The sequence below is a fragment of the Desmodus rotundus genome, chromosome 2, assembly GCF_022682495.2.
Source record: "Desmodus rotundus isolate HL8 chromosome 2, HLdesRot8A.1, whole genome shotgun sequence".
NCBI classification, from domain to species: Eukaryota; Metazoa; Chordata; class Mammalia; order Chiroptera; family Phyllostomidae; genus Desmodus; species Desmodus rotundus.
Window position 1 is genome coordinate 91,331,847 of NC_071388.1, and position 21,756 is coordinate 91,353,602.

The 21,756-nt window shown below is 36.1% G+C and overlaps 1 protein-coding gene across 8 annotated transcripts in view; it reads right to left on the bottom strand.

Moving 5' to 3' along the window:
• The window catches only part of USF3 (upstream transcription factor family member 3), a 58,745-nt gene that overhangs the window by 26,890 nt on the left and 10,099 nt on the right, over positions 1-21,756 (bottom strand). For 6 of the 8 annotated variants that reach the window (XM_053918356.1, XM_053918361.1, XM_053918363.1 and 3 more), the window contains 2 exons: positions 1,787-1,911; positions 304-368 (listed from right to left, as the gene is read on the bottom strand). In XM_053918356.1, the coding sequence (XP_053774331.1) occupies positions 304-350 (47 nt within the window). In that variant the 5' untranslated portion in view covers positions 351-368; positions 1,787-1,911. The remainder of the gene's footprint in view (positions 1-303; positions 369-1,786; positions 1,912-21,756) is intronic. The other 2 variants (XM_053918359.1, XM_053918362.1) reach the window with 1 other exon arrangement.

Sequence of the window (21,756 nt, forward strand, 5' to 3'; positions counted from 1 at the left end):
GAACTTAGGGTCTACAAAGACTCACACTGTATGCAAATAAAATGTTCAAAAGAAACTAAACATTTAGAATAGATTGGGTATTATACTTGTTACACTGCTGGCAAAATAAGGAAGACAGGAAATTTTAACTATGTACCTCTTTCCATAAACCTATTTCTCATTATCCACACATATTTTTGAAGAGTAATGGTTTTCTAGGCACCCAAATAAAAGTTCCCTATAGACTACCTATTTAACAAAGTAGGGATTAATTCTGCTTCTTATCTTCTGAAACTATATTATTTTTGAACTGTGGCTACATACCTGTGCTGCTTTTTTGTAGGAGTCTCATTCTCTGTCATTTCTGGCATGGTTACAGTGACAGGAACCTATGAGTCATAGAAAGACACACCAGAAAGTTTAAAATCATTCTACTATATCAGAGAAATTGGTTAATAGCAATTTGGTTCAAATACCAAATGCTAAAAAAACCCAAATATGAGATTATGAAAAAAGCACTAGATCAAGTTTTGGGGATAGAAAAAGATAGTAGAAAACAGGGCAAAAATATTATATCTAGCAGACAGAGAACAAGGTGAAAGTCAAATATAAGGTATAGCCAGAAAGTGCTTGAGAAGATTGATGTAGAGAAAGTCTGTTATAGGCTTGGAAGTCAAGAAAAGCTTAAAGGGAATGCGGATTTGAGCAAGACCTGGAAAGATGGGTAAAACATACTTGAGCTGGGAGAGTATGTTCTTTGTTGATGATACTATTTGTTTATGATACAAAATTTAAACTAGAACAATGGACCCTCTCTCTGAACACAGGAAAAACAAAAGTAAAAAAGAGGCAAACATGTAATATTCCATACATGGAAGCAAGCATTCATTCATTCGTTCACTCATTTGCTAGACCTCATTCGAATTGCTACAACTCTTACGTTATCATTTAAGAATCATTAAAATCTCAGTATGAGTATAAAAATTTAATTTACATTTAAAATATCATGATATGAAGAATATATGTACTATAAGGAAATATATACATATGCCAAAATAGCCTGAAAACAAACACATTAAAATATTAATCATAGTTACATAAGGCCAACAATATTAGAGGTGGTTTCTTTCTCTTTTCTGACTTTCAAATATTCTGTAATAAAGACTTAAAAGCTTTTAAATCTCAGAGGTTGATAACCTTTCAAAAGAGTCTGTCAAGTTGGGCTACACAGGAGGACGTGCAGGTGTGATTCCCCGTTTTCTCTCTGAGAGAAAGAAGGCAGCAAGAAAGAAGAAAGCACAACTGTCAAATCTGGTTCTGCCATTTCCTAGCTGTGAGGTCCTGGGCAAGTTATATAACCTCTTGGAACCTTAGATGTTTCTCCTACAAAATGGATCATAATCATAGTAACTAGATCATTGGGTTATTTCATGAAAGGAATGAAAGAATGCTGGGAGAGCACAACAGCGCGGTGCCTAGCAGTAAGAAGAATTCAGAAAATGCTATCATGAATATTAATGAGGTATTTTAGGTTAAGGCTTTAGCCCTAAGAAGGAGCTAGAAGGGTCCTGGCAAATAAGCAGAAGTGAAGGCAGGGAAGGTGATGATGGGAAGTGCTGACAGAAGCAGCCTGAGGAGAAATGTGTGCTTAAGACCCATTTCTAACAGCTTATTCCCCACCTATTTCTAACAGCTTATTCCACCTTCCAAACACTTGCGAAGGTACATACCCACCTAAAAGCATTACACTCACATTAGATAACCATATAAAGAGAATGTGGGACATTTAAGTAAATAAATCCGTCACCTTTCTCACCCAAGGGCTTGTGGAATTTCTTCACTTTTGATTCCTAGCTTCCAACGCCTCCTGTTTCTGATCCAAATCTATCATCTTCTGCCAGAAGATGGTCTATAAGTTATGTTTTCTTCTTACTACACAAGAGAAAAATCAATAGATGTTCACAGCAGCAAGTAAAACAAGAACTGGCAATCTATGGCACGCAGGCAGATTTTTGCTTGCAAAATAATGAATGTACCGTATTTTGCCATGTATAATGCACTCCTGTGTATAGTGTGCACCCATGTTTTTGGCCCAAACTTTCAGGAAAAAAGTCTTTCATTTTAATTTTTAGTTTAACTTTATTTGTATTTAAATAATTATTTTTTTGTATTATAAAGGAATTTCGGCATTTATTTTTGAACATATTACAGTACAAGAGATTTTACATAACAAATAATTATAAAACACAAGAACAGGGACAAGGTATTTCGGGTACTACCCATGTATAATGTGCATCCTTATTTTTCCCTCAAAAATTTGGGCAAAAAAAAGTACACATTATACACAGCAAAATACGGTTAGTTTCTTTCAAGTCATTTTCCTATGGCTTACCCATGCTCCACCCCCACAAAGACTGTAGTACTGCAGCTATGGAATGGTTGGTCCTCAGGTAGTTCCTTTCTCTTAGGCATGCTCACTATCCCTTAGGTTCCCAGTGTCCTCCACCTAGCTCTTACACTAGGAAGACAGTTCTCAGACCTGTGCACTGCATGAGCTCTGTAAACTAAAATTAATTTTAGGCTATAATAAAGAATTAAAAGCATTTATTTGAGCAAAAAGAGCTGAGGCCCAGGAGACAAATTCAGGTAGCAACCTAAATTGTGTGCCACTGAAACAAAGGAGAGGCTGTTTTTTGTGGGGACAGTGAAAGTCCCCACCAGGTTCCCAAATAGGTCCATTTTAGGTAAATGAAGCACCCAAATTATGCAGTTCTGATTGGACAGGGAAGGTCTCAGTCCATTGGTAGAAAAACTAAACCAGGATTTCCCGGCAGTGCATAGTATGAAGCAGAGAGTTCAAGTCTGAGGTTCTTCCCAGCATAGAATACATGTGGAGCCCCTGTCAGCAAATGTCTACTAGACTCTTATTGTCCATAAAATGTGGGCCCTCAGTAGACCATGGGGAGTCTATTTCAGCAGATAAATCCCTTCTCCAAGTGCACATCAAATGAATCTTTTCTCTCAGGATGCACAGCTTTAAAACTATAGATTTGGGAGCTTCATCCCAGACAAATGAGAAGCATTGAGTGAGTAGGGCCCAGAAATCTTATTTTCAACAAGGTCTCTGGGTGATTTTTCTTTTCATCTCCTATCCCTCCCCCTTCTCCTTTACCTCCTCTTTTTTTTACTTTTCCCCCTCCCTCCCTCCCTTCCTCCTTTCCTTCCTTCTTTTTTTTTTTTTTTTTTTTTTGTGGAGCAAAAGTGTTTGAGAAACTTAGTTTCATTTTAGGGCAATGTTTCCTAAATGTCCCTGATAAGAATTATCAGAAGGTACTATTTAAAAACACAAATAAATTCTCAACCCATCCCAGACCAAATGAACCAGCCTTTAAGCAAGTAATTTCAATCTCTAAAGGAAGGGTCTGAAATTTAGTAAGTGCCCCAAGTGATCCTTATCAGAAAAATTTGGAAGCAGGCAAATATCTTTAATTGGTGAAATTTCCGGCACTAATATCCTATTGTAGGAAAAATTATTTGGGATGTGGCATGACAGTTGACCACATAATATTATCTATAAGCCTGTAAAGTTAAATTTATTTTAATTGCCTAATAGTAGTCCATTGTATGGATAGTACATCTTTCTGGTTTTTTGTACCCCTCCATACTTGTTCTTAATTTTTTAAATATGAGTTTGTCTATTTTGTTTAGGTACTCATTTATTCTGTTTTTCTAACTCATCTCATTCTGTTTTTATCTTGAATTATTTTATCATTCTGATTGCTTTTGGCTTGCTTGTTATTTTTCTGTTTTTGGATTAAATGTTTCATTCATTTTAAAAAAAAGTTAAATTTGCAACATTTGGTCACTAGCATCAAGTTTTGTTAGGTAGAAGTTAGAAAATACAGGAGAAGGAGGACGCTGGGAGGGGGTCCATACTACTTAAAGAAAAAGCTCATCAATAACTTTGATTAACTGCTTCCAGGCCAAGTATCTATTTTTACAACAGGATGACAAGAGGTGGTCTAGGAGCAAGTAAGGATCTGAGCTACTTCCACAGACCTCCACCCATACCTACATTAAGGAGGTAAGTATGCACCACCTCTCCTGCCAAATGAATATGTAACTTCCTCACCCCACCTCACAAACTAGGTAAATCCTCAGGACAAAGAGACCCAACGCCTATGCCTCTCTTGCCCACCTTGCCTAGGCCCTTTCTCTCCCCTGAGAATGTATTACTTATAAACTCTGCCTGTGTACTAAGCAGCTTGCTGATCTTTAATTCTTTACTGAATTGGCAAGAAGAACTGAGACTTCCACAACAGTTCCAGTTGTTCCCCTGAAGCACTTTTGAAAGTTTACAGATTCATGTTACAATTAAGAAACATGACGTAAAAGTTCTACATTTCCTAAACATCTAGAATCTTAAAAGTAAATGACACCAGAGACCTATCACATAAGGAAACAATTCATTGCACTGTGGTGAAAGCTGCTTCAACTGAAAAAGTTATACTCTGCAAATTAAAAAACATCCAGTTTACTAAATACCACTATAAATATCCATTTCAAGCCACATTTTAACCAATTTAATTACATCTAATTCAATGGAGTTATTTCCGTGTCCAAATTCTCCTCATATTAAAATTGCATTCCTGACATTAGAAAACATTTATTGGGATAAGGAACTATATAATATTGTCACAAATCTTTGTCCACTCATTTATTAATCTCCTAATAACAAAGTGACACTTTTCATACAATATTTATATAACTATATACAAATATACCCTTTAAAACACAGGTGACAAACACAAGGCCTGCAGGTCAAATCCAGCCCTCCACCTTGTTTTATCTGGCCTGGCACCTTGTTTCTACCAGGGGGGGCAGCACTGAGCTCTCGCTTAACTATTAAGGAGTGGTTACATTTATATTACATTCCGCTCTTTGAAGGCAACTGAGAGGCTGAGGTGCCCCAGGTAAAAATAAGTTTGACACCCCTGCTTTAAAATATTTAAAGTGCTGTGGACAAAAAGAAGAGGCTCTGTAATCAATCTAAGTGAAAGAATCTGTAAAGGGTGATCTGATTATACATGCCTAACAGGCCAGGTCCTGTATGTGGTCAACCCCAGGCCTACAAAAGGTTTATCTTTGTCTTAAGCAAGCCCTGTCCCATTGTTCTTGTGAATCTAGGTTAATAAACCTTTGAAATGCCAGGAGTAATCCTCTTTTCCAGACTCCTCGGAAGAGTAACAACCCTTAAGGGAACACATAATCTTAACTCTAGAGTAATCCAATCAGAGATTCCCTTGCTTTGCTTTCTTTCACCTTCCTGTAATCTTGTGATGTTCCCATCTTAATTCCAAATGTATAAAAGAAACTGCAAAAGTGTCATTCTCCAGAGCGTTTGAGATCTTGCTTCCTGGTATGTCCTCAGTTTGGCTCAAATAACCTCCTAAAAATTCTCCACAGGTTTGGACATTTTTACATTAACAATGCCATGAATTAAAAAAAAAAAAAAAACCTTCAAAATGGGCCCTCAGTGGATTGAGCACTGACCTGAGAACCAAAGGGTCACTGGTTCAATTCCCAGTAAGGGCACATGCCTAGGTTACAGGCCGGGTCCCAAGTGTGGGACTCGAGTGACAACCACACATTGATGTTTCTGTCCTTCTCTTCCTCCCTCCCTTCCCCTCTGTCTAAATATAAATAAATAAAATCTTAAAAAAAAAACAACTTCAAAACATTACATTAGTAATCTATGAATTATTTCTCATGGTAAAACAGGATTATTTCTGAAATTAGTCAAATCCAGTGGTTCTCAAAGTGTGGCCTTCAGTTCACCTGCACTAAAATCACATCTTTTAGCCCCTGCTGGTGTTCTGTAGTGGATTGTGTGCTGGCCTGCAAACCAAAAGGCCACAAGTTCAATTCCCAGTAAGGGCATATGCCTGGGCTGCAGGCCAGGGTCCCTAATTGGAGGCTTGTGAGATACAACCAATGGCATTTAACTTTTGTCAAATTTTTAATTAGATTATCTGTTTAGAGTTGATTTCTAGAAAGTCTTTACATATTCTGAGTTGTATCTTCTGGATACCTATCCTTTGTCTGAAATGTATTTTGCAAGTATTTCCTCTTATTATGTGTCCTGCCTATGTATGCATTTTCTTAATTGTGTCTTTTGGTAAACAAACATTCTTGATAAAGAATAACTTACCAATTTTCTTTTAGGATAATTCTTTTTGGTGTCCTGACCAAAAAACCATTAACCATGCCCAAGATATTCTCCTATGATTGCTTCTAGAAAGTAGGTAATTAATTAGTAATTGTCATTGTTAGGCCAATAATACATATTATTTATGGTACGAGGGAAGAGTCAGAGTTCTTCTTTTTCATATGGATATGAAGTTGTTCCAACACTATTTGTTGAAAATATTTTCTTTCCCTAACAGCATCTTTATTAAAAATCAAATGGTCATATTAAGTGTGGTTCCATTTCTAGGCTTACTATTCTGTTGCTCTCTATTCTGATCTATCCTTATGCTATTACCATACATTCTTGATTAAGTATATGTTTAAAATACAGATTCCTATACCCCACCAAAGACTTAATGAATCATATTCTTGGGAGGGAGGGGTCCAGGAATATGCAGTTGTAACAAGCTTCCTAGTTAATTCTTATGTACCCTTAAGTTTGAAAGTATTATATTACTTTAATACTCCTACTTCTAAAATTGATACAAATAGATGAGCTCACAAAATTAAGGTCCACATAGGAAGAGCAGTGAACTTGAAATTAGGAAACCTGAGCTCTATTTCTAGCTCTGCTACTCAATAGCTAGATATCATTTTATTTACCATTACTTAGGGCCTAAGCTTCTGCACATGTAAAACAAGAGAATAGCACTCGAGTCAATCATTTAGGTATGAATTGAGTGCCATACCACCTAGCAATGGCAGATATAAAGATGAACAAGGCAAGTCTGCCCTCAAGAAGAATGCAGTCAGGGCTATCCAAAAGAACTTGCAGCAACGGAAATACTCTGTATTTGTGCTACCCATATGGTCACCTCAAGTCATATGTGGCTATTAAGTGCTTGAAATGTATGTGGCTAGTGAGGCCATGAAATTAAATTTCTACTTTTATATAATTTTAAGTAATTTAAATGGAATAGCTACATGTGGCCAGTGGCTGCTCTATTGGAGAGCACAGGGAATGAAAAAAATAAGTAAAAAGATGAATAAAAAATTAGTTCATGAATGTCAGTTCCTGATATTGACATTGTCCTACAGCTACATAAGATGCCACCTGTGGGGAAGGCTGGGTGAAGCATACATGGACTCTTTGTACTGTGTTTTAACATCTTTTGAGTCTATAATTATTTCAAAATAAGTTTTTTTAAAGTGGATTTAAAAATTGGTAAGTGCTACTTCAAAGATTTATTAATAAAATGCTACATGAGTACAAAGCATCAAGCGTATTTCTTATGGATCAAAAAGGCTTGGAGAATGTGTAGGATTTTGCCAGGCAGAGGTAGAGAAGAAAAGGATTTATGAGGTAGAAGGGAAAGCAATCGCAGTAGCAGCGCAGTGAAATATAAAAAATCCTTGTGAGTCTGAGGACTGCACCAGAAATCTTCGAAACATGGCTGGGAGGGAAAGAAGGAGGAAGTGAGGGCAGTAAAAGAACTTGGATCAGACGGTCAATGAATTTTCTGTGTTCGATGACTGTGTTCAGATTTTATCTTAAAGATCGGTGGTTCTTCAACAGCGATCCACAGACTAGCACTGTTCTGTAACAAAGTCCCTCCAGTCTATAGTAGAAAAAAAAGAAGTCAATAATTTTTCATTGCTATATGACTTATATACAATAAGTCACTAACTTATTAGGCTCACTGCTCAATAAATTTTTATATATGAATACACACTCATGTAACCACCACTTGGCTCAAGATATGAAACATTACCAGCATCTCAAAAGGCTCTCCTGAGATCCCTGCCACTTAATCTCTTGAAGTTTCTTTTAAAAATATGGATTCAAAAGAATAATATATATTTCCAAAAAACACATACAAATGACCAAGAAGTATATGAAAAGATGGTCAACATACTTAATCATTAAGGAAATGAGATCTCACCTCACACCTGTTAGAGTATTATCAAATAGTCACAGTGTTAGCAAGAATATGGAGAAAAGGGAACATGTTGGTGGGAATGTAAATTGGTATAGCCCCTGGAAATCAGTATGGAGGTTCCTCAAAAAATTAAAGACAGAACTACCATATGATCCAGCAATCACACATCTAGGTATATCCAAAGGAAACAAAATCACTGTCTCGAAGAGATATCTGTTCTCCCACTCATTGCAACATTATCCACAGTAGCCAAGATATAGAAACAACCTAAGTGTCCACTGACAGATGTATGGATAAAAAATATATTCTGTAACAATGTACCAAGAGGATGAAATATTATTCAGCTTTTAAAAAAAGGAAATCCTGACATTTGTGACGTTGATCATCCTGAAGGACATTATGCTTAGTGAAAAAAGTCTGGTGCAGAAAGACAAATATTTCATGATCTCACTTATATGTGGAAAAAGAGAAAGTCAAACTCATAATAACAGAGGTCAGAACAGTGGTTACCATGGGCTAGGAAGTGGGAGAAATGGGGCAACATTGACCAAAGAATACAAACACTCACTTGTAAGATAAATAAGTTTTGCAGATCTAATGTAAATGCAGCATGGTGCCTGTAGTTAATAATAAGGTATTGTATACTGGAAATTTGCTAAGAGAGATCTTAAGCATTCTCACCACAAAAAGTAACTGTGTGAGGTTATGGATGAGTTAATTAGCTTGATTATGGTAAGCATTTCACAATATATACATATATCAAATCATCATGTTGTAAACCTTAAATATATACAGTTTTTATCTGTCAGTCATACTTCAATACAGCTGGAAAAAATATATGTACTATTGAAAAGTGTGTGATTGTCTCATACATTGCTGGGGGAAATGTAAAATGATGTGTCACTCTGGAAAACAGTTCAGCAGTTCCTCCAAATATTAAACACTGAGTTCCCATATGGTCCAGAAATTCCACCTACATATACACCCAAGATAACTGAAAACACATGTTCACACAAAAATTTGTATGTGAATACTTGTAGCATCAATAATCATAATAGTGAAGAGTTGAAACAAGCCAAATTTCCATCAAATGATGAATGATTAAAAAAAGTGTGGTATATCCACACAATGGAATATTATTATTTTTAAAGATTTTATTTATTTATTTCCACACAGAGGAGAAGGGAAGGAGAAAGAGAGGGAAAGAAACATCAGTGTGTGGTTGCCTCTCACATACTCCTCACTGGGGACGTGGCCTGCAACCTGGGCATGCGCCCTGACTGGGAACTGAACCAGTGACCAATTGGTTTGCAGGCCTGTGCTCAATCTACTGAGCTACACCAACCAGGGCTTGAATATTATTCAGCAATAAAAAGACATGAAGTATTGATATATGCTATAGCATGGGTAATCCTTGAAAACACGTTAAGTGAAAGAAGTCTGACACAAAAGGCTACATATTATATTATTCCATTCATATGAAATGTCCAGAACAGGCTAATCCATAGAGACAGAAAGTAGATTAGTGCTTACCTGGGACTGAGGAGGATGGGGAATGACTACTAATGGTGGGGAAGAGGGTGTGTGGGTCTTTTGGGGGTGATGAAATGTCCTGAAATTAGATTATGATGATGGTTGTACAACTCCCCAGATATACTAAAAACCTTTGATTTACACTTTAAATGGGTAAACTTTACGGTATATGAATTATATTTCAAACAGGCTGTTAAAAAAAAAAACAAAAACCTTTGATAAAACTCTCATCAGGTAATTTGAAATTCTCTACCTAGTCATCTTTTTCATCAGTTTATACATCTGCTTTCTTTCGGCATACAATTTTAAAATTTTATTTAGTTACCAACCATCCCCAATTTCCCTAATACAGAGACAATGTGAAGCCACCAAAAATAAGTAGACATACATTTATGAGAAAACATGATCTAACTGCTCAAGGGCAAACTATGTTTTCTTCCCATCGGGAAACAAATTAGTGGTAAAGGTTAATTTAAATAGTGACTTTAGATACAGTGAAAAACCTAATCTTATCATAAAATTTTCAAGTTAAAATTAAAGTATGTTAATTGAAAATAATTTGTGGCACATTGCTTAAACATTATTTGTCTATGTTGAGGAAAGAAGACCTTTTCAACCTTTATATTTAATTCTGTTTGGATGCTGTTTAATGCATTCCTATGTATTTTATAATTATTTAAAATGTTTTATGGGCCCTGACTGGTATGGCCCAGTGGGTTGGGTGTCATCCACAAACCAACAGGTCACCAAGTTGATTCCTGGTCAGGGCTCCCAGGCCACACCCCCAGAAGGGGGCATGCAAGAGGCAACCAAAAGATGTTTCTCTCTCTCCCTCCCCGTCTCTAAAAATATATAAATAAAATATTAAAAATATATATTTTATGGAATGGCTATGTAGATATGCAGTTCTTAAATGTGTTCTATTTCTTTACGTAAGATCTCTAGTAAATTCTTAGTCTTCTCCAATCAAAATGACTTACCCTACTAAACTAGAATATGATCAACAAAAATTTTAACACAACGAAGCTTAAATCCCCAGTCTGGGTTACAAACATTATACCAGCAATCCATTTTACACTCACAAAAAGATCTCTACTTATTTTATCACCATACTCTGTTTTTTCCTTACAATAAAAGTAATATATGCCTAGAAACCAAGGCAATGCATAAGGAAAAAAAATTAAAACTTTCAATCACATCACTCAGCAAGAATCCAAATGAATCAATGTTAACATTCTTATGGATTTCCTTGGGGAATTTTTTCTACTTCTACACACATCTGATTTTTTAAAATTGTTAGACCACAAGCAACGTTGTATTCTGCTTTTACTAAAGGTAGCATTTTCCTGTGTTACTAAATATTCAAAATTGTGATTATAACATTTATGTTTATATCTTCGATATACAAGGCCTGTCTAAAAGGTGTCTAGCCACATAATATGGAAAATAGAAACATTTATTGAAGAAGATGTAAGATACAAGAGACATTGTACATAGGACAATGACTCCTCAGTCCCCTTCAAAGTAGGCACCTTGGGACCTCATACGGTTCTCCCAATCACCATCAGCTACCCCAACATATTTTCCTGAATCTCATTGATGGTCTGAAATCTCTTCCTTTTCAGAAGTAATTTTTTAGTTTTGGGAAAAGCCAGAAGTCATGGAGCACCAAATCTGTGCTACAGGGGGTCTGAGTCACCTGGGTGATTTGATGTTTCAGCAAAAGACTGTACAAGACGTGATGCATGAGCAGGCAGGCACATGATTGTGATGAAGCTGCAATCACTAGCTGCCCCCTGGATCACCAAAATAGTTTTCGTGGAAGAATGTTCAAGCTTAATGCAAAACTTGATGCAGATTCATTGCTCAACTCACTCAGTCATTTTGAATGGGATGGCCACACAGTACACAGTACACAGGCTCACTCAATGGTGTCTACTGCCCCCACTGACTAGTGCAGTGAAGTTGTCAGTGTTCATGCATGAGCATTCCAGTCTACTGTCCTTGGCTGCCAGGTTACATCAATGTCCCACAAACCATTCTCTTTTTATTAACAATGGCTGGATTTTGGGGGGAGAGACCTCGTATATATACTAATTTCTATCATCTTCTTTAGTGCTTTAGATATTGTTGCTCATTGTATTTTGACATAGGAGCTACTACCTGCATTTACCTTATCCAGTATTTTAAGTTAATAATCCTCTACCTAGAATGTCCTATTACCTAGTCTATCTGGTTCAACTCATTAAATCTTGACACACAAGTATCTGTATTACAGGTCAGGAATAGCACAGGGATGCTCTTACCACCCAAAGGAATCCCTCCTCTATGTATGTGGTTTCAGCAGCTGCTTTCCATCTTGGTGGGAACTTGAGGAGTTGTTTATGAGTGTGCTGTGTTGTCTTATGTTTTGTGTAACTGTTATCAGTTCTAATCTCTTTTGCCATTAAAGAAATCTTACATCCTTTAACAGTATCTGTTGGCTCCTTCCTGTCAATGTGTCACAATTATGCCTGGTGCAATCAGTCACAGAGGTTCATAATGCCAACCAAGAAATACTATGACATATATAAGAATGTAAAATAATGAACTTGCTACTAGAGTTTTCACTATGAAGTTGAGTCTAACTATATCTTAAGAATAAGAAATAAGCCAAAAGCATAATTTTCTGAATAGTTTAAATTTTTATTTTTAAACTATACAAGTAATCTGTTTATATAAAAATTATTTTTGACATGTAACTGATATATAGCATTATATTTGGTTCAGTTGCACAACATTATGATTCGATATCTGTATATATATTGTGAAAGGATAACCACAGTAAGTCTACTTAAGACCCATCAACACACAAATACCTTGAAATGAAAATTTTTAATATCTATTCTCTTAGTAACTTTCAAATATATAGTACAGTGTTATTTAAAATAGTTTTTGAAGAGTATAGAAATGTTTAAATTTAAATGGAAAAGTTACTTGCTCTTCAACCACACTCTTCAGGAATAACCACTGTGAAGAGTTTGGCATTTGTTAGACCGTTTCCTTGCACTTGCCCATGTGAACTATAAATACTTCTGGCTCAGAAATTATATTGTAATTAAATTCAAAGAGAACTCCATGCTTTAAACTCAGGGGTGTCCAACCCACAGTCCACAGGCCACATGCAGCCCAGGATGGCTATGAATGTGGCCCAACACAAAATCATAAATTTACTTAAAACCTTTTTTTGCTCATTAGTTTTCATTAGTGTTTCTGTATTTAATATGTGGCCCAAGACAACTCTTCTTTTTCCATTGTGGCCTAGAGATACCATAAGGTTGGACACCCCTGCAAGAGTAAAGCAGGTCAAATATATGGTGACAAAAGAAGATTTAATTTTGGGCGGTGGACATAATGCAACATAAAGATGATGTATCACAGTACTGTATTTGAAACCTATATAATTTTATTAACCAATGTCACCCTAATAAATATAATTAACAGCAAAACATTTTACAGTCAACCTCCATATTTAAACACAATTTTAAAAGACATTTCTTTTGTTTGAAGTGTTTTTCAAAATTCTCAAACTTTGCATAATGTCAGTTATTGAAACATTAGAATTCTATTCGTGTCATTTATATTTTTAAAGTTCTGGTTAAATCACAATTTAAAATTTCTAGGCAAAATGCTCTAAGTATATGTTGACATTTGTTTTAAATATATGTAATTTAAAATAAACAATTGCTTTTAAAAAGTAAATAAAAGTTCAATTGCAAAAATAATCCTTGCTCTCCGTAAAAAGTTTTAACAGCACAGATGTATATAAAGTACCAATGCCCCTCTGCTTTTAACAGTCTAGTGGTATCACTACCAGACATTTTCCCTATGTATGTCCAAGCACTTACTTATGTCCTTATTAGCAACTGTTACACTGAAGGAGCAGGACACACGAAATGCAAATAGGATAAAATACCTCCCACTGCCAGTTCAAATCTTGTCTATGGGGTGATCCTGCTCCTCCGATAAAATTTAGCACAGATCCCATGATTTTAGTGGTCACAATTATACGATAAAAATCCTCTAGTCATTTCTAGTCACAAAATAATCCATTGGAAATACCTCAATACATTTCTTTCTACGTGGGCAATGCCTCTCCCCACCCAGTCTCTTAGACTCTCTCCCCATCTTCCAACATCTACCTCTGCCCTCACAACTCCATTCTCTTTCTGCTGAGGTATCCTTCCTTGCCCATCAGGAAGGCCTGGGTAGAATGCCCAGACCAGCTCCCTCCTTACACATTTTGGACCCACATTTGGTCCACAAAAACATATACCTCTTTAAGGCAACAACACCTAGAAATTTACCCTACAAGTTTATTCATGTAAATGCAAAAGACATTTATTCAAGGATATTCAAGGAGCAAAGATAAGGAAAGGCTCATCACAAGAAGACTGATGAAATATGTCACAGTATTATATTGAACCACCTGGAATTGCCTGTATTTAATCTTTTCTGCGTCTGTAAATTGCAATTTCAGATGTTTCAATTTAATAACTCTACTGATACAATATAGTTATATTTACTGGTAGATCAATGGACAAAGAGATAAATGTATATTATGCACTGTACTGTGTCTCTCCCAAATTCCTATGTTGAAGTCCTACCTCCCAGTACTTCGGAATGTTACTATATTTGAAAATAAGGCCTTTAAAGAGGTGACTGATTTACAATGCAGTCATGAGAGTGGGCTTTAATCCAATGACTCATAAGAAAAGGAGACTAGAGAGGATGGGGGGTGTGGAAGACTGGATGAAAGAGGGTGAAGAGATTAACTAAAGAATATACACGCATAGCCCATGGACACACACAACAGTATAGTAAAGGCCTGTGGAGGCGTCAGGAGAGGGGGGCGGGAGCCAGGTGGAGGTGGGCAAAGGGTGGGGATATGGGGGACATCTGTAATAGTTTCAACAATAAAAAATAAAAATACACTTCCGGCCAAGATGGGGGCACAGGTAGATACACTGTGCCTCCTCGCACAACCAAAAGAAGGACAACAAATTTAAAACAAAAAACAACCAGAACTGACAGAAAATCCAACTGTATGGAAGTCTGACAACCAAGGAGTTAAAGAAGAAACATTCATCCAGACCAGTAGGAGGGGTGGAGACAGGCAGCTGGGGGTGGAGAAGATTTGTGGCAAGGCAGTGTTCCCATAAGACTATCAGCTGATTTCTTAAAAGAAAATTTACAGGCAAGAAGGGGCTGGAAAGCAGCATTCAATGTCAGGAAAGGCAAGGACCTACACTGAAGATTACTCTATCCAGCAAAGCTATCATTTAGAATGGAAGGGCAGACAAAGTGCTTCCCAGATAAGGTCAGTTAAAACTTGACCTTATCTGGGAAGTTCATTATCACCAGCCCTTATTATATGAAATGATAAAGGGACTTATCTAAGCCCTGGCTGGTGTGGATTGAGCACAGGCTGTGAACCAAATGGTCGGTAGTTCAATTCCCAGTCAGGGCACATGCCTGGGTTGCAGGCCAGGTCCCCAGGTGAGAGGCAACCACACATTGATGTTTCTCTCCCACTCTTTCTCCCTCCCTTCCCCTCTCTCTAAAAATAAATAAAATCCTTTTTAAAAAAAAGGGACTTATCTAAGAAAAAGAAGATAAAAAATATGAACAGTAAAAGGACAAAGAACTCACAACTATCAACACTGAACCTAAAAAAAAAACAAAAACGAAGTAAGCAAACAACCAGAATAGGAACAGAATCACAGAAATGGAGATCACATGGAGGGTTATCAGCAGGGAACGGGAGGGGGGTAATAGAGGAGAAGCTACAGGTAATAAGTAGCATAAATGGTAGGTAAAAAATAGACAGGGGCAGAGTAAGAATAGTATAGGAAATGTAGAAGCCAAAAAGCTTATATGTACGACCCATGGACATGAACTAAAGAGGGCGAATGCAGGTGGGAGGGGGTGTGAAGGGTGGAGGGGAATAAAGAGGAGAAAATGGGACACTATAATAGCATAATCAATAAAACATATTTTTAAAAAATAAAAAATAAGTAAAAATGTTATAAAATTTAAAAAAAAGAAAGAAAGAAAAGGAGACTAGAACACAGACCACACAGACATAGGTACAACCACTGAGGCACACAGTAAGAAGGCAACCATTTATAAGTGGAGAGAGGCCTCAAAAGAAACCAAACCTGCTGACACCTTGATCTTGGACTTGTAGCACCCAGAGCTGTAAGAAAATAATTTTTTGTTTAAGCCACAGTCTGTGTCTCACACACACACACACACACACACACACACACACACACACTCTACATATATGAATTGAAAGAGTTCCAAACTTGTATATAATACCTATCTAGTTTTTTGGGGCCCCCCCTTACATATAATGATGATCATTTATATATACTACATATATAAAAGCACAGAACACAGAATATATCTGAAAGGATTGCCTTTGAAGAGAGGAAATGGGGGGCAGGGTATATTTTCATATATAATTTTAACTTTTTGCCACATGCATGCCTTTTCCAAAATATGCATTATTTTTTTCAGTTGTTCTAATAAATATCTTTAAGACTAGAATATTTCCTCAAGGTACAACTTTATCCACAGCCCAAAGATTTTCATATGTAATATTTCAAGTCATTAATTTCTAAATGCTACATAGTCTCAGCTGAATTTTAAATTATTGTTAAAATACTATACTGAAAAACAATAAATTAATATTATACCTAACCATATTTCTTTTGTTTCAGGAGGAAAATTAAAGTCCCTACTACGAGGTACTCAATTCTACCCTCTCCTAGCTGGAAATAAATTTAACATTAATTTTCTTGATCTTTCTATAGAACTATCTTTTGGGAGACCCAAAAAACCCAGAATTATCTTCTAGAGGGCAGGCTCCTTATAGTACAGGCTTCCCCGCCTAGGTGAGTGTTCTAGGAACCCATCTGTATCAGTGTACCAGATGGTAGTGTTATGAGAGGCTGTGTTCGGCTTCAGTGAATTTTTTTCTGAAGACTCTTCCAAAGCGTTTGCCCATTTCATGACTGGTGATTCATTAGGGCATCTGCCCACACTTTGCTCTGAGTGTTCAGTAGTGTTTGACCAAAAAAAACAGGCATGACTCCCACACCTGTGCCCCACCTTCCCTATTCACCCAATCTTACCCCAAGAGACTTTTTTTGTTTCCCCATTTTGTGCAAGAGGTGAAACGAAAAACAGCAGGAGCACTAAAAGGCATCAAAATCATTGAATTCAAAAACTGTTTTGAGCAGTGCAGAAAACGCTTCAACAGGTGTATTCCATCAAACAGAGAGTACTCTGAAGGTGACTGAAGTTTAAACATGTAAGAATAAATACACAACTTTTTATAAATAAATTCTGGGGTTTTGGGGACCCCCCTTCTATGTCACTGAAATATGCTTTCGTTTTACTTAGAAATATATTAAAATTATTTTTCCAGGTAAGTACATACCAACTTATTATTTTTAATACCTGCATAGCATTACATAGCATGAATGAGCCATTTTTTACTCAGCTATTTCTTATTGATGAATGTTCCTTTTTGTTTCTCTTCTCCTTTTTTTCTTTTATTATTATTACTTGGCTATTAAAAACAATGCTGGTGAGGGAGGGGCTACAATGAATACCTTTAATTTTTATCATTCCAAATGTCAATAAAAGGTATCTTCTTATTGCTTAACTTGCAACTCCTTGATGACAACTGAGGTTTCCACATTATGAATCATTTATCTTTATTTTTGTATGAGTTGCTTGTTTTTATTTTTTTTTTCTTTTGCTTGTTTTTATTGTCTTGACTTTTGCCTTTAAAATTTCAACTTCTATATTCTCTTCAACCAGAGTTGAAGTAAAAAACTTTCCAAGTAGTTAACTTGAGATTTTTGTTGTAGCTCTCTTACCTGATATATTTTAAGTGTTATATGAGTATTTGAGAAGAGTGTATATTATTGGCTCCTTAAGTATAAAGTTTTATTAAATATTTTTAAAATTAAATGTTTATTTTCTAGAATTAAACTTTCACTGAGAACAAATTACTATTCATTTCTTCCATTCAACATTTACCTGGACTGTGTATATGTTTTACTTTACAATAAATTACTTTACTTTAAAATAAAATACTTTTTATTTTAACTCTTCTGCATTATTTTGTTTTATATTTGTCTGTAATAACACAAATCTGGATATTTGTTTCTGTACAGTTTAAGAGCCTTTTAAAAAAATGAGAATTTATTCCATCACATTTATTGTAACTATTGTTACATTTGCTCATATTCTCTTCTCTCTCTCTTTCCTCCTTAAATAAGTTTTTACTTTTTCTTGGCTAAATTTTTGTTTCTCTTTCTTTTCCTCAGTATCTTTTTTCCTCTTATATCTATTCTTTTTTTTAAAAAATTTATTGTTGTTAGTTACAGTTGCCCCACCTTTTTCATGAATATAGTGAATTTTAAGACACATACTGTAGTGGGCATTTGTTAGACATTTTCTCCTTGCCACTTCATGAAATTCCCCAATTTCCACTTAGGTATATATCCCTTCTCAACCCAAACCTGAGCTTCCGTGGCAGTCCTTGGCAAGTCTTTCCTTCCTCCCTCGCTCCCTCTCTCCCTCCCTTCCTTCCTTTCTTTTTGCCACAGTGATTGTCCTTAGGTTGGTGCAATTATAGCAAAGTTCAGGACTTCTGTTCTGATGGTGTGGGTAGCTAAGCTCTTTCTCTTCCCAATTTTAAAAAGAGAAAGCATGTAATTCCAAATACTGAACTTGCAGACATCTTTCAAAGGAGGGAAGACAGTCTGAAGATGAAATTGACACACAAAGAAAAGCAAAGTCAAGAGGATAGAGCTGACAGAAAAGGAACTGCTTATTGATAACCTAAAATATATTAATTTTAAAATTTAAATGTATGTTCTTCCTACTAAAAACAGTATCTATGGTCTCTCCTACCACTATAAATGTTTAACATACTCTATTTCTTACCTTCCAACCACCCACTACCCACTTCTGCCAAAGACTTATTGAAACTGTGTAGAATTTTAGTTCTAGAGCTTCAGCTCTCCTGCTAGATCTGTGTATGTTCAAAAGCTCATAATTTCCCTTTTTTTCCTTTTTTACCATATTTTGGAAGAACTCCTTGGTCTGATCTTCTAGTCCATTAATTTGGTCATCTATTACAACATGCTGTTATTCAGCCTATTATTTTTCTTCCAGAAAATGTTTTTAATTGCCAAAACTTTCTTTTCTTGTTTTTCTTTTTCATAATACCCCATTGCTATTTTATGGAAATTATATTCTCTCAAATCCTTGAGGATATTTTTGAACAAAAAATATTTTATCTGCTACATTCAATTTATTTTCTCAAAGACTGACTCCTCTCTTTAGATTAGTGTCCCTCTTTTATCCTGTTTTTTTTTCCCCTCAAATATTTAGCAACTTGGTTAACCAAACTGCTGGCTGAAGTTTGTTTCCCCAGCACAGGGGCTCTCAACTCCGAATGCACTACAGAAATCACCTTTTTCAAAAAAATAAATAAAAAAAAAATAAAAAGAAAGCTCCCTGGGTGATTTTAATGTGCATCCACCACCAAGAACTACTGCTTTAATACTATATGTGAAAAGCACTCTTCTCTCTGCCATGAATGTGCATCTGATTCTGAGTTATAGCTAGGAAGAGTATCACACCTGGATGGAGGTGTGTCGTAGCTATGTGCCTTCTAATGGAACGAGGTCTGCATTCATAGCAGCAACTAGAAGTTCTCTAAGGTATAAACCTGATTCTCTCTGGCCCAAAAGCCTATGATAGACATACCCCTAACTTATATAAATAGGTTCTAGCAGCTTACCCTGTGATTGAGCACTGTAATTAGCTATTGTAAATGGTCCTGGAACAACTGTTCTGAAGTCTAGTAATTAATTACCTTTTGACCATTGCTATGGTCTAAATGAAATTAGTGCCCTTAGAAAAGAGGGCTCAGAGAGCAACTTGCTCCTTCCACCACATGAGGATATATAACAAGAAGTCAGCAGTCTACAAACCCAGAAGGCCAGAAGGCCTCAGAATCCAACCATGTTAGCACCCTGATTTGGACTCATACCTTTAGACTGTGAAAAATAAATGTCAGTTGTTTATAAGCCACCCAGTCTACAGTATTTTGTTATAGCAGCCCAAATAGACTGAGACAACCAACCTCAACTTCCTCCTACTTTATTACAAAGTCTCTGAGCTTTGCAGTTGTTCCAGAATTGTGTTAGGAAAACTCACTTTTTTAGCGTTTCCCCTTTAAGCCTGTATTGGGTTGCAGATTTCTTCACACTGTAAGGTTCTGTCATCAGTCTGACCCCATATGCTTTGCATTTTTCATAAATTCCTCAATGCTTTTGATCTTTTGATGACACCCTTCCCAGCTTTTCAACACTAATAAAGATATATCATTATTTCCCTATTTCCTTATTCTTTGTTACTTAACTCAGTTTTTCTCATTATACAAATAAAACAGCCTTATATTAAACCACTCAGATCACACTGAAGGATTTAAGTTGTAAAAGAAGTAGTCTTCTCCACCAATTTTCTTCCTTAAATTTGCTATTAACTCTACTCAAGTAATGAATGACTGCTATGTTACTATTTTTCCCATTTTCATACTCTATTCTTTGGAAATGAGTACTAAGTCTAGCCTACACTCAAGGATAAGTAATCTCCATCTCCTGGAGAGGGGAGTATCTAAATATATTTTTTAGAATTCTTGAAGATTTGTCTCTTCTTCCCCATTTATTTATTCAATCTTATTTTATATCAGTATAGACTCATGAATATTTATTTTATTCTTTGGGCCAAAATTTAATGCTATTGTTAATTTATTATTCAAATTGTTTGAGCTTTGATTACTGGGTGCTCTTTCAGGTTGGCTCCTGTGTCTTTTTGACATGGTCCTGCTCCTCTCTCACACCCCAGTTTTTCAGCACTGTCTTTCTTACTTTTTGGCCCTGTAAGATGCTCCAGGCCCATCTTGTGATATATATATATATATATATATCTCCTATGTGATAGGGTGTGTGTGTGTGTGTGTGTGCACCTCCTATTGGTTCTGTTTCTCTGGAGAACCATGACTAATATAGTGGGTAATCAATAAGGATATTGATGAAGGAATGAATGACTGGGGTAGGGTCAATAATTTTTTTAAAGCTCCTAAAGTGATTCTGAGGCACAGCCACTGTAATCACTAACAGATCCTCTCCCTCTCAAGTCCATACATATCCTTTTCCTCACATTAATGAATCAGTGGTACAGTAAAATAGGAATAGCCTTTGATATTAGACCTAGGATCAAATCTCAAAGCTGACATTTACTAGCTATTTGGCTTTAAAATAAGTATTACTTAAAGTCTGGGCATTCTCACATTTAAAACTGGGATATTATCACCAACCCCTCAGAGAACTGCTAAAAGTTTACATGATAATACATTTAATGGATATAGCAAAGCATCTGGTATATAGCAAGGGCTCAATAAACGTTTGTTGTCTTTTTCCATTCCCCCCTAATTCACTGGGAAGACGGAGGGCATATGGTAGAGTTCCTTAACTGGATCCTACATTTATCATATCAAACCTCTGATTATACATCTATCCTTTCAGAACATCCTTAAGCTAAGTCCACCATCTGTGGAGAGGGACTCTATTCTTTCCTCTTTAGTACTTTATTTCCTCCCTAACCATTTCTTTCTTGCTCCCAAAATACAAAAGACTTCTTCATACTAAACAAGAATTTACTGCCTTTTCATTCTGTTTCTCTCCTACTATTCCTATTAAACGTCTCACCTTTCTTTCATTGGCTAATCCCTCCTAAACCCGTGGCAGCATGCCCTCTGATTATTCTGCCAACCGAAACTGTTTTTTTACAGGTCAAGGACTATTTTTCACCAAATCGAAGGGCTTTTCTTGTCTTCCTTCTCCTCTCTGCAAAATTTGAGGATGCTGAACTCTCCCTTTTCTGGAAATTCTCTCTCCCAGGTTGTCTTCCTCTTTTCCAATTACACAACATCTTTCTCTAATGTGAATCCTTGTCTTTCACTTTGACTTGCAAAGCTCAA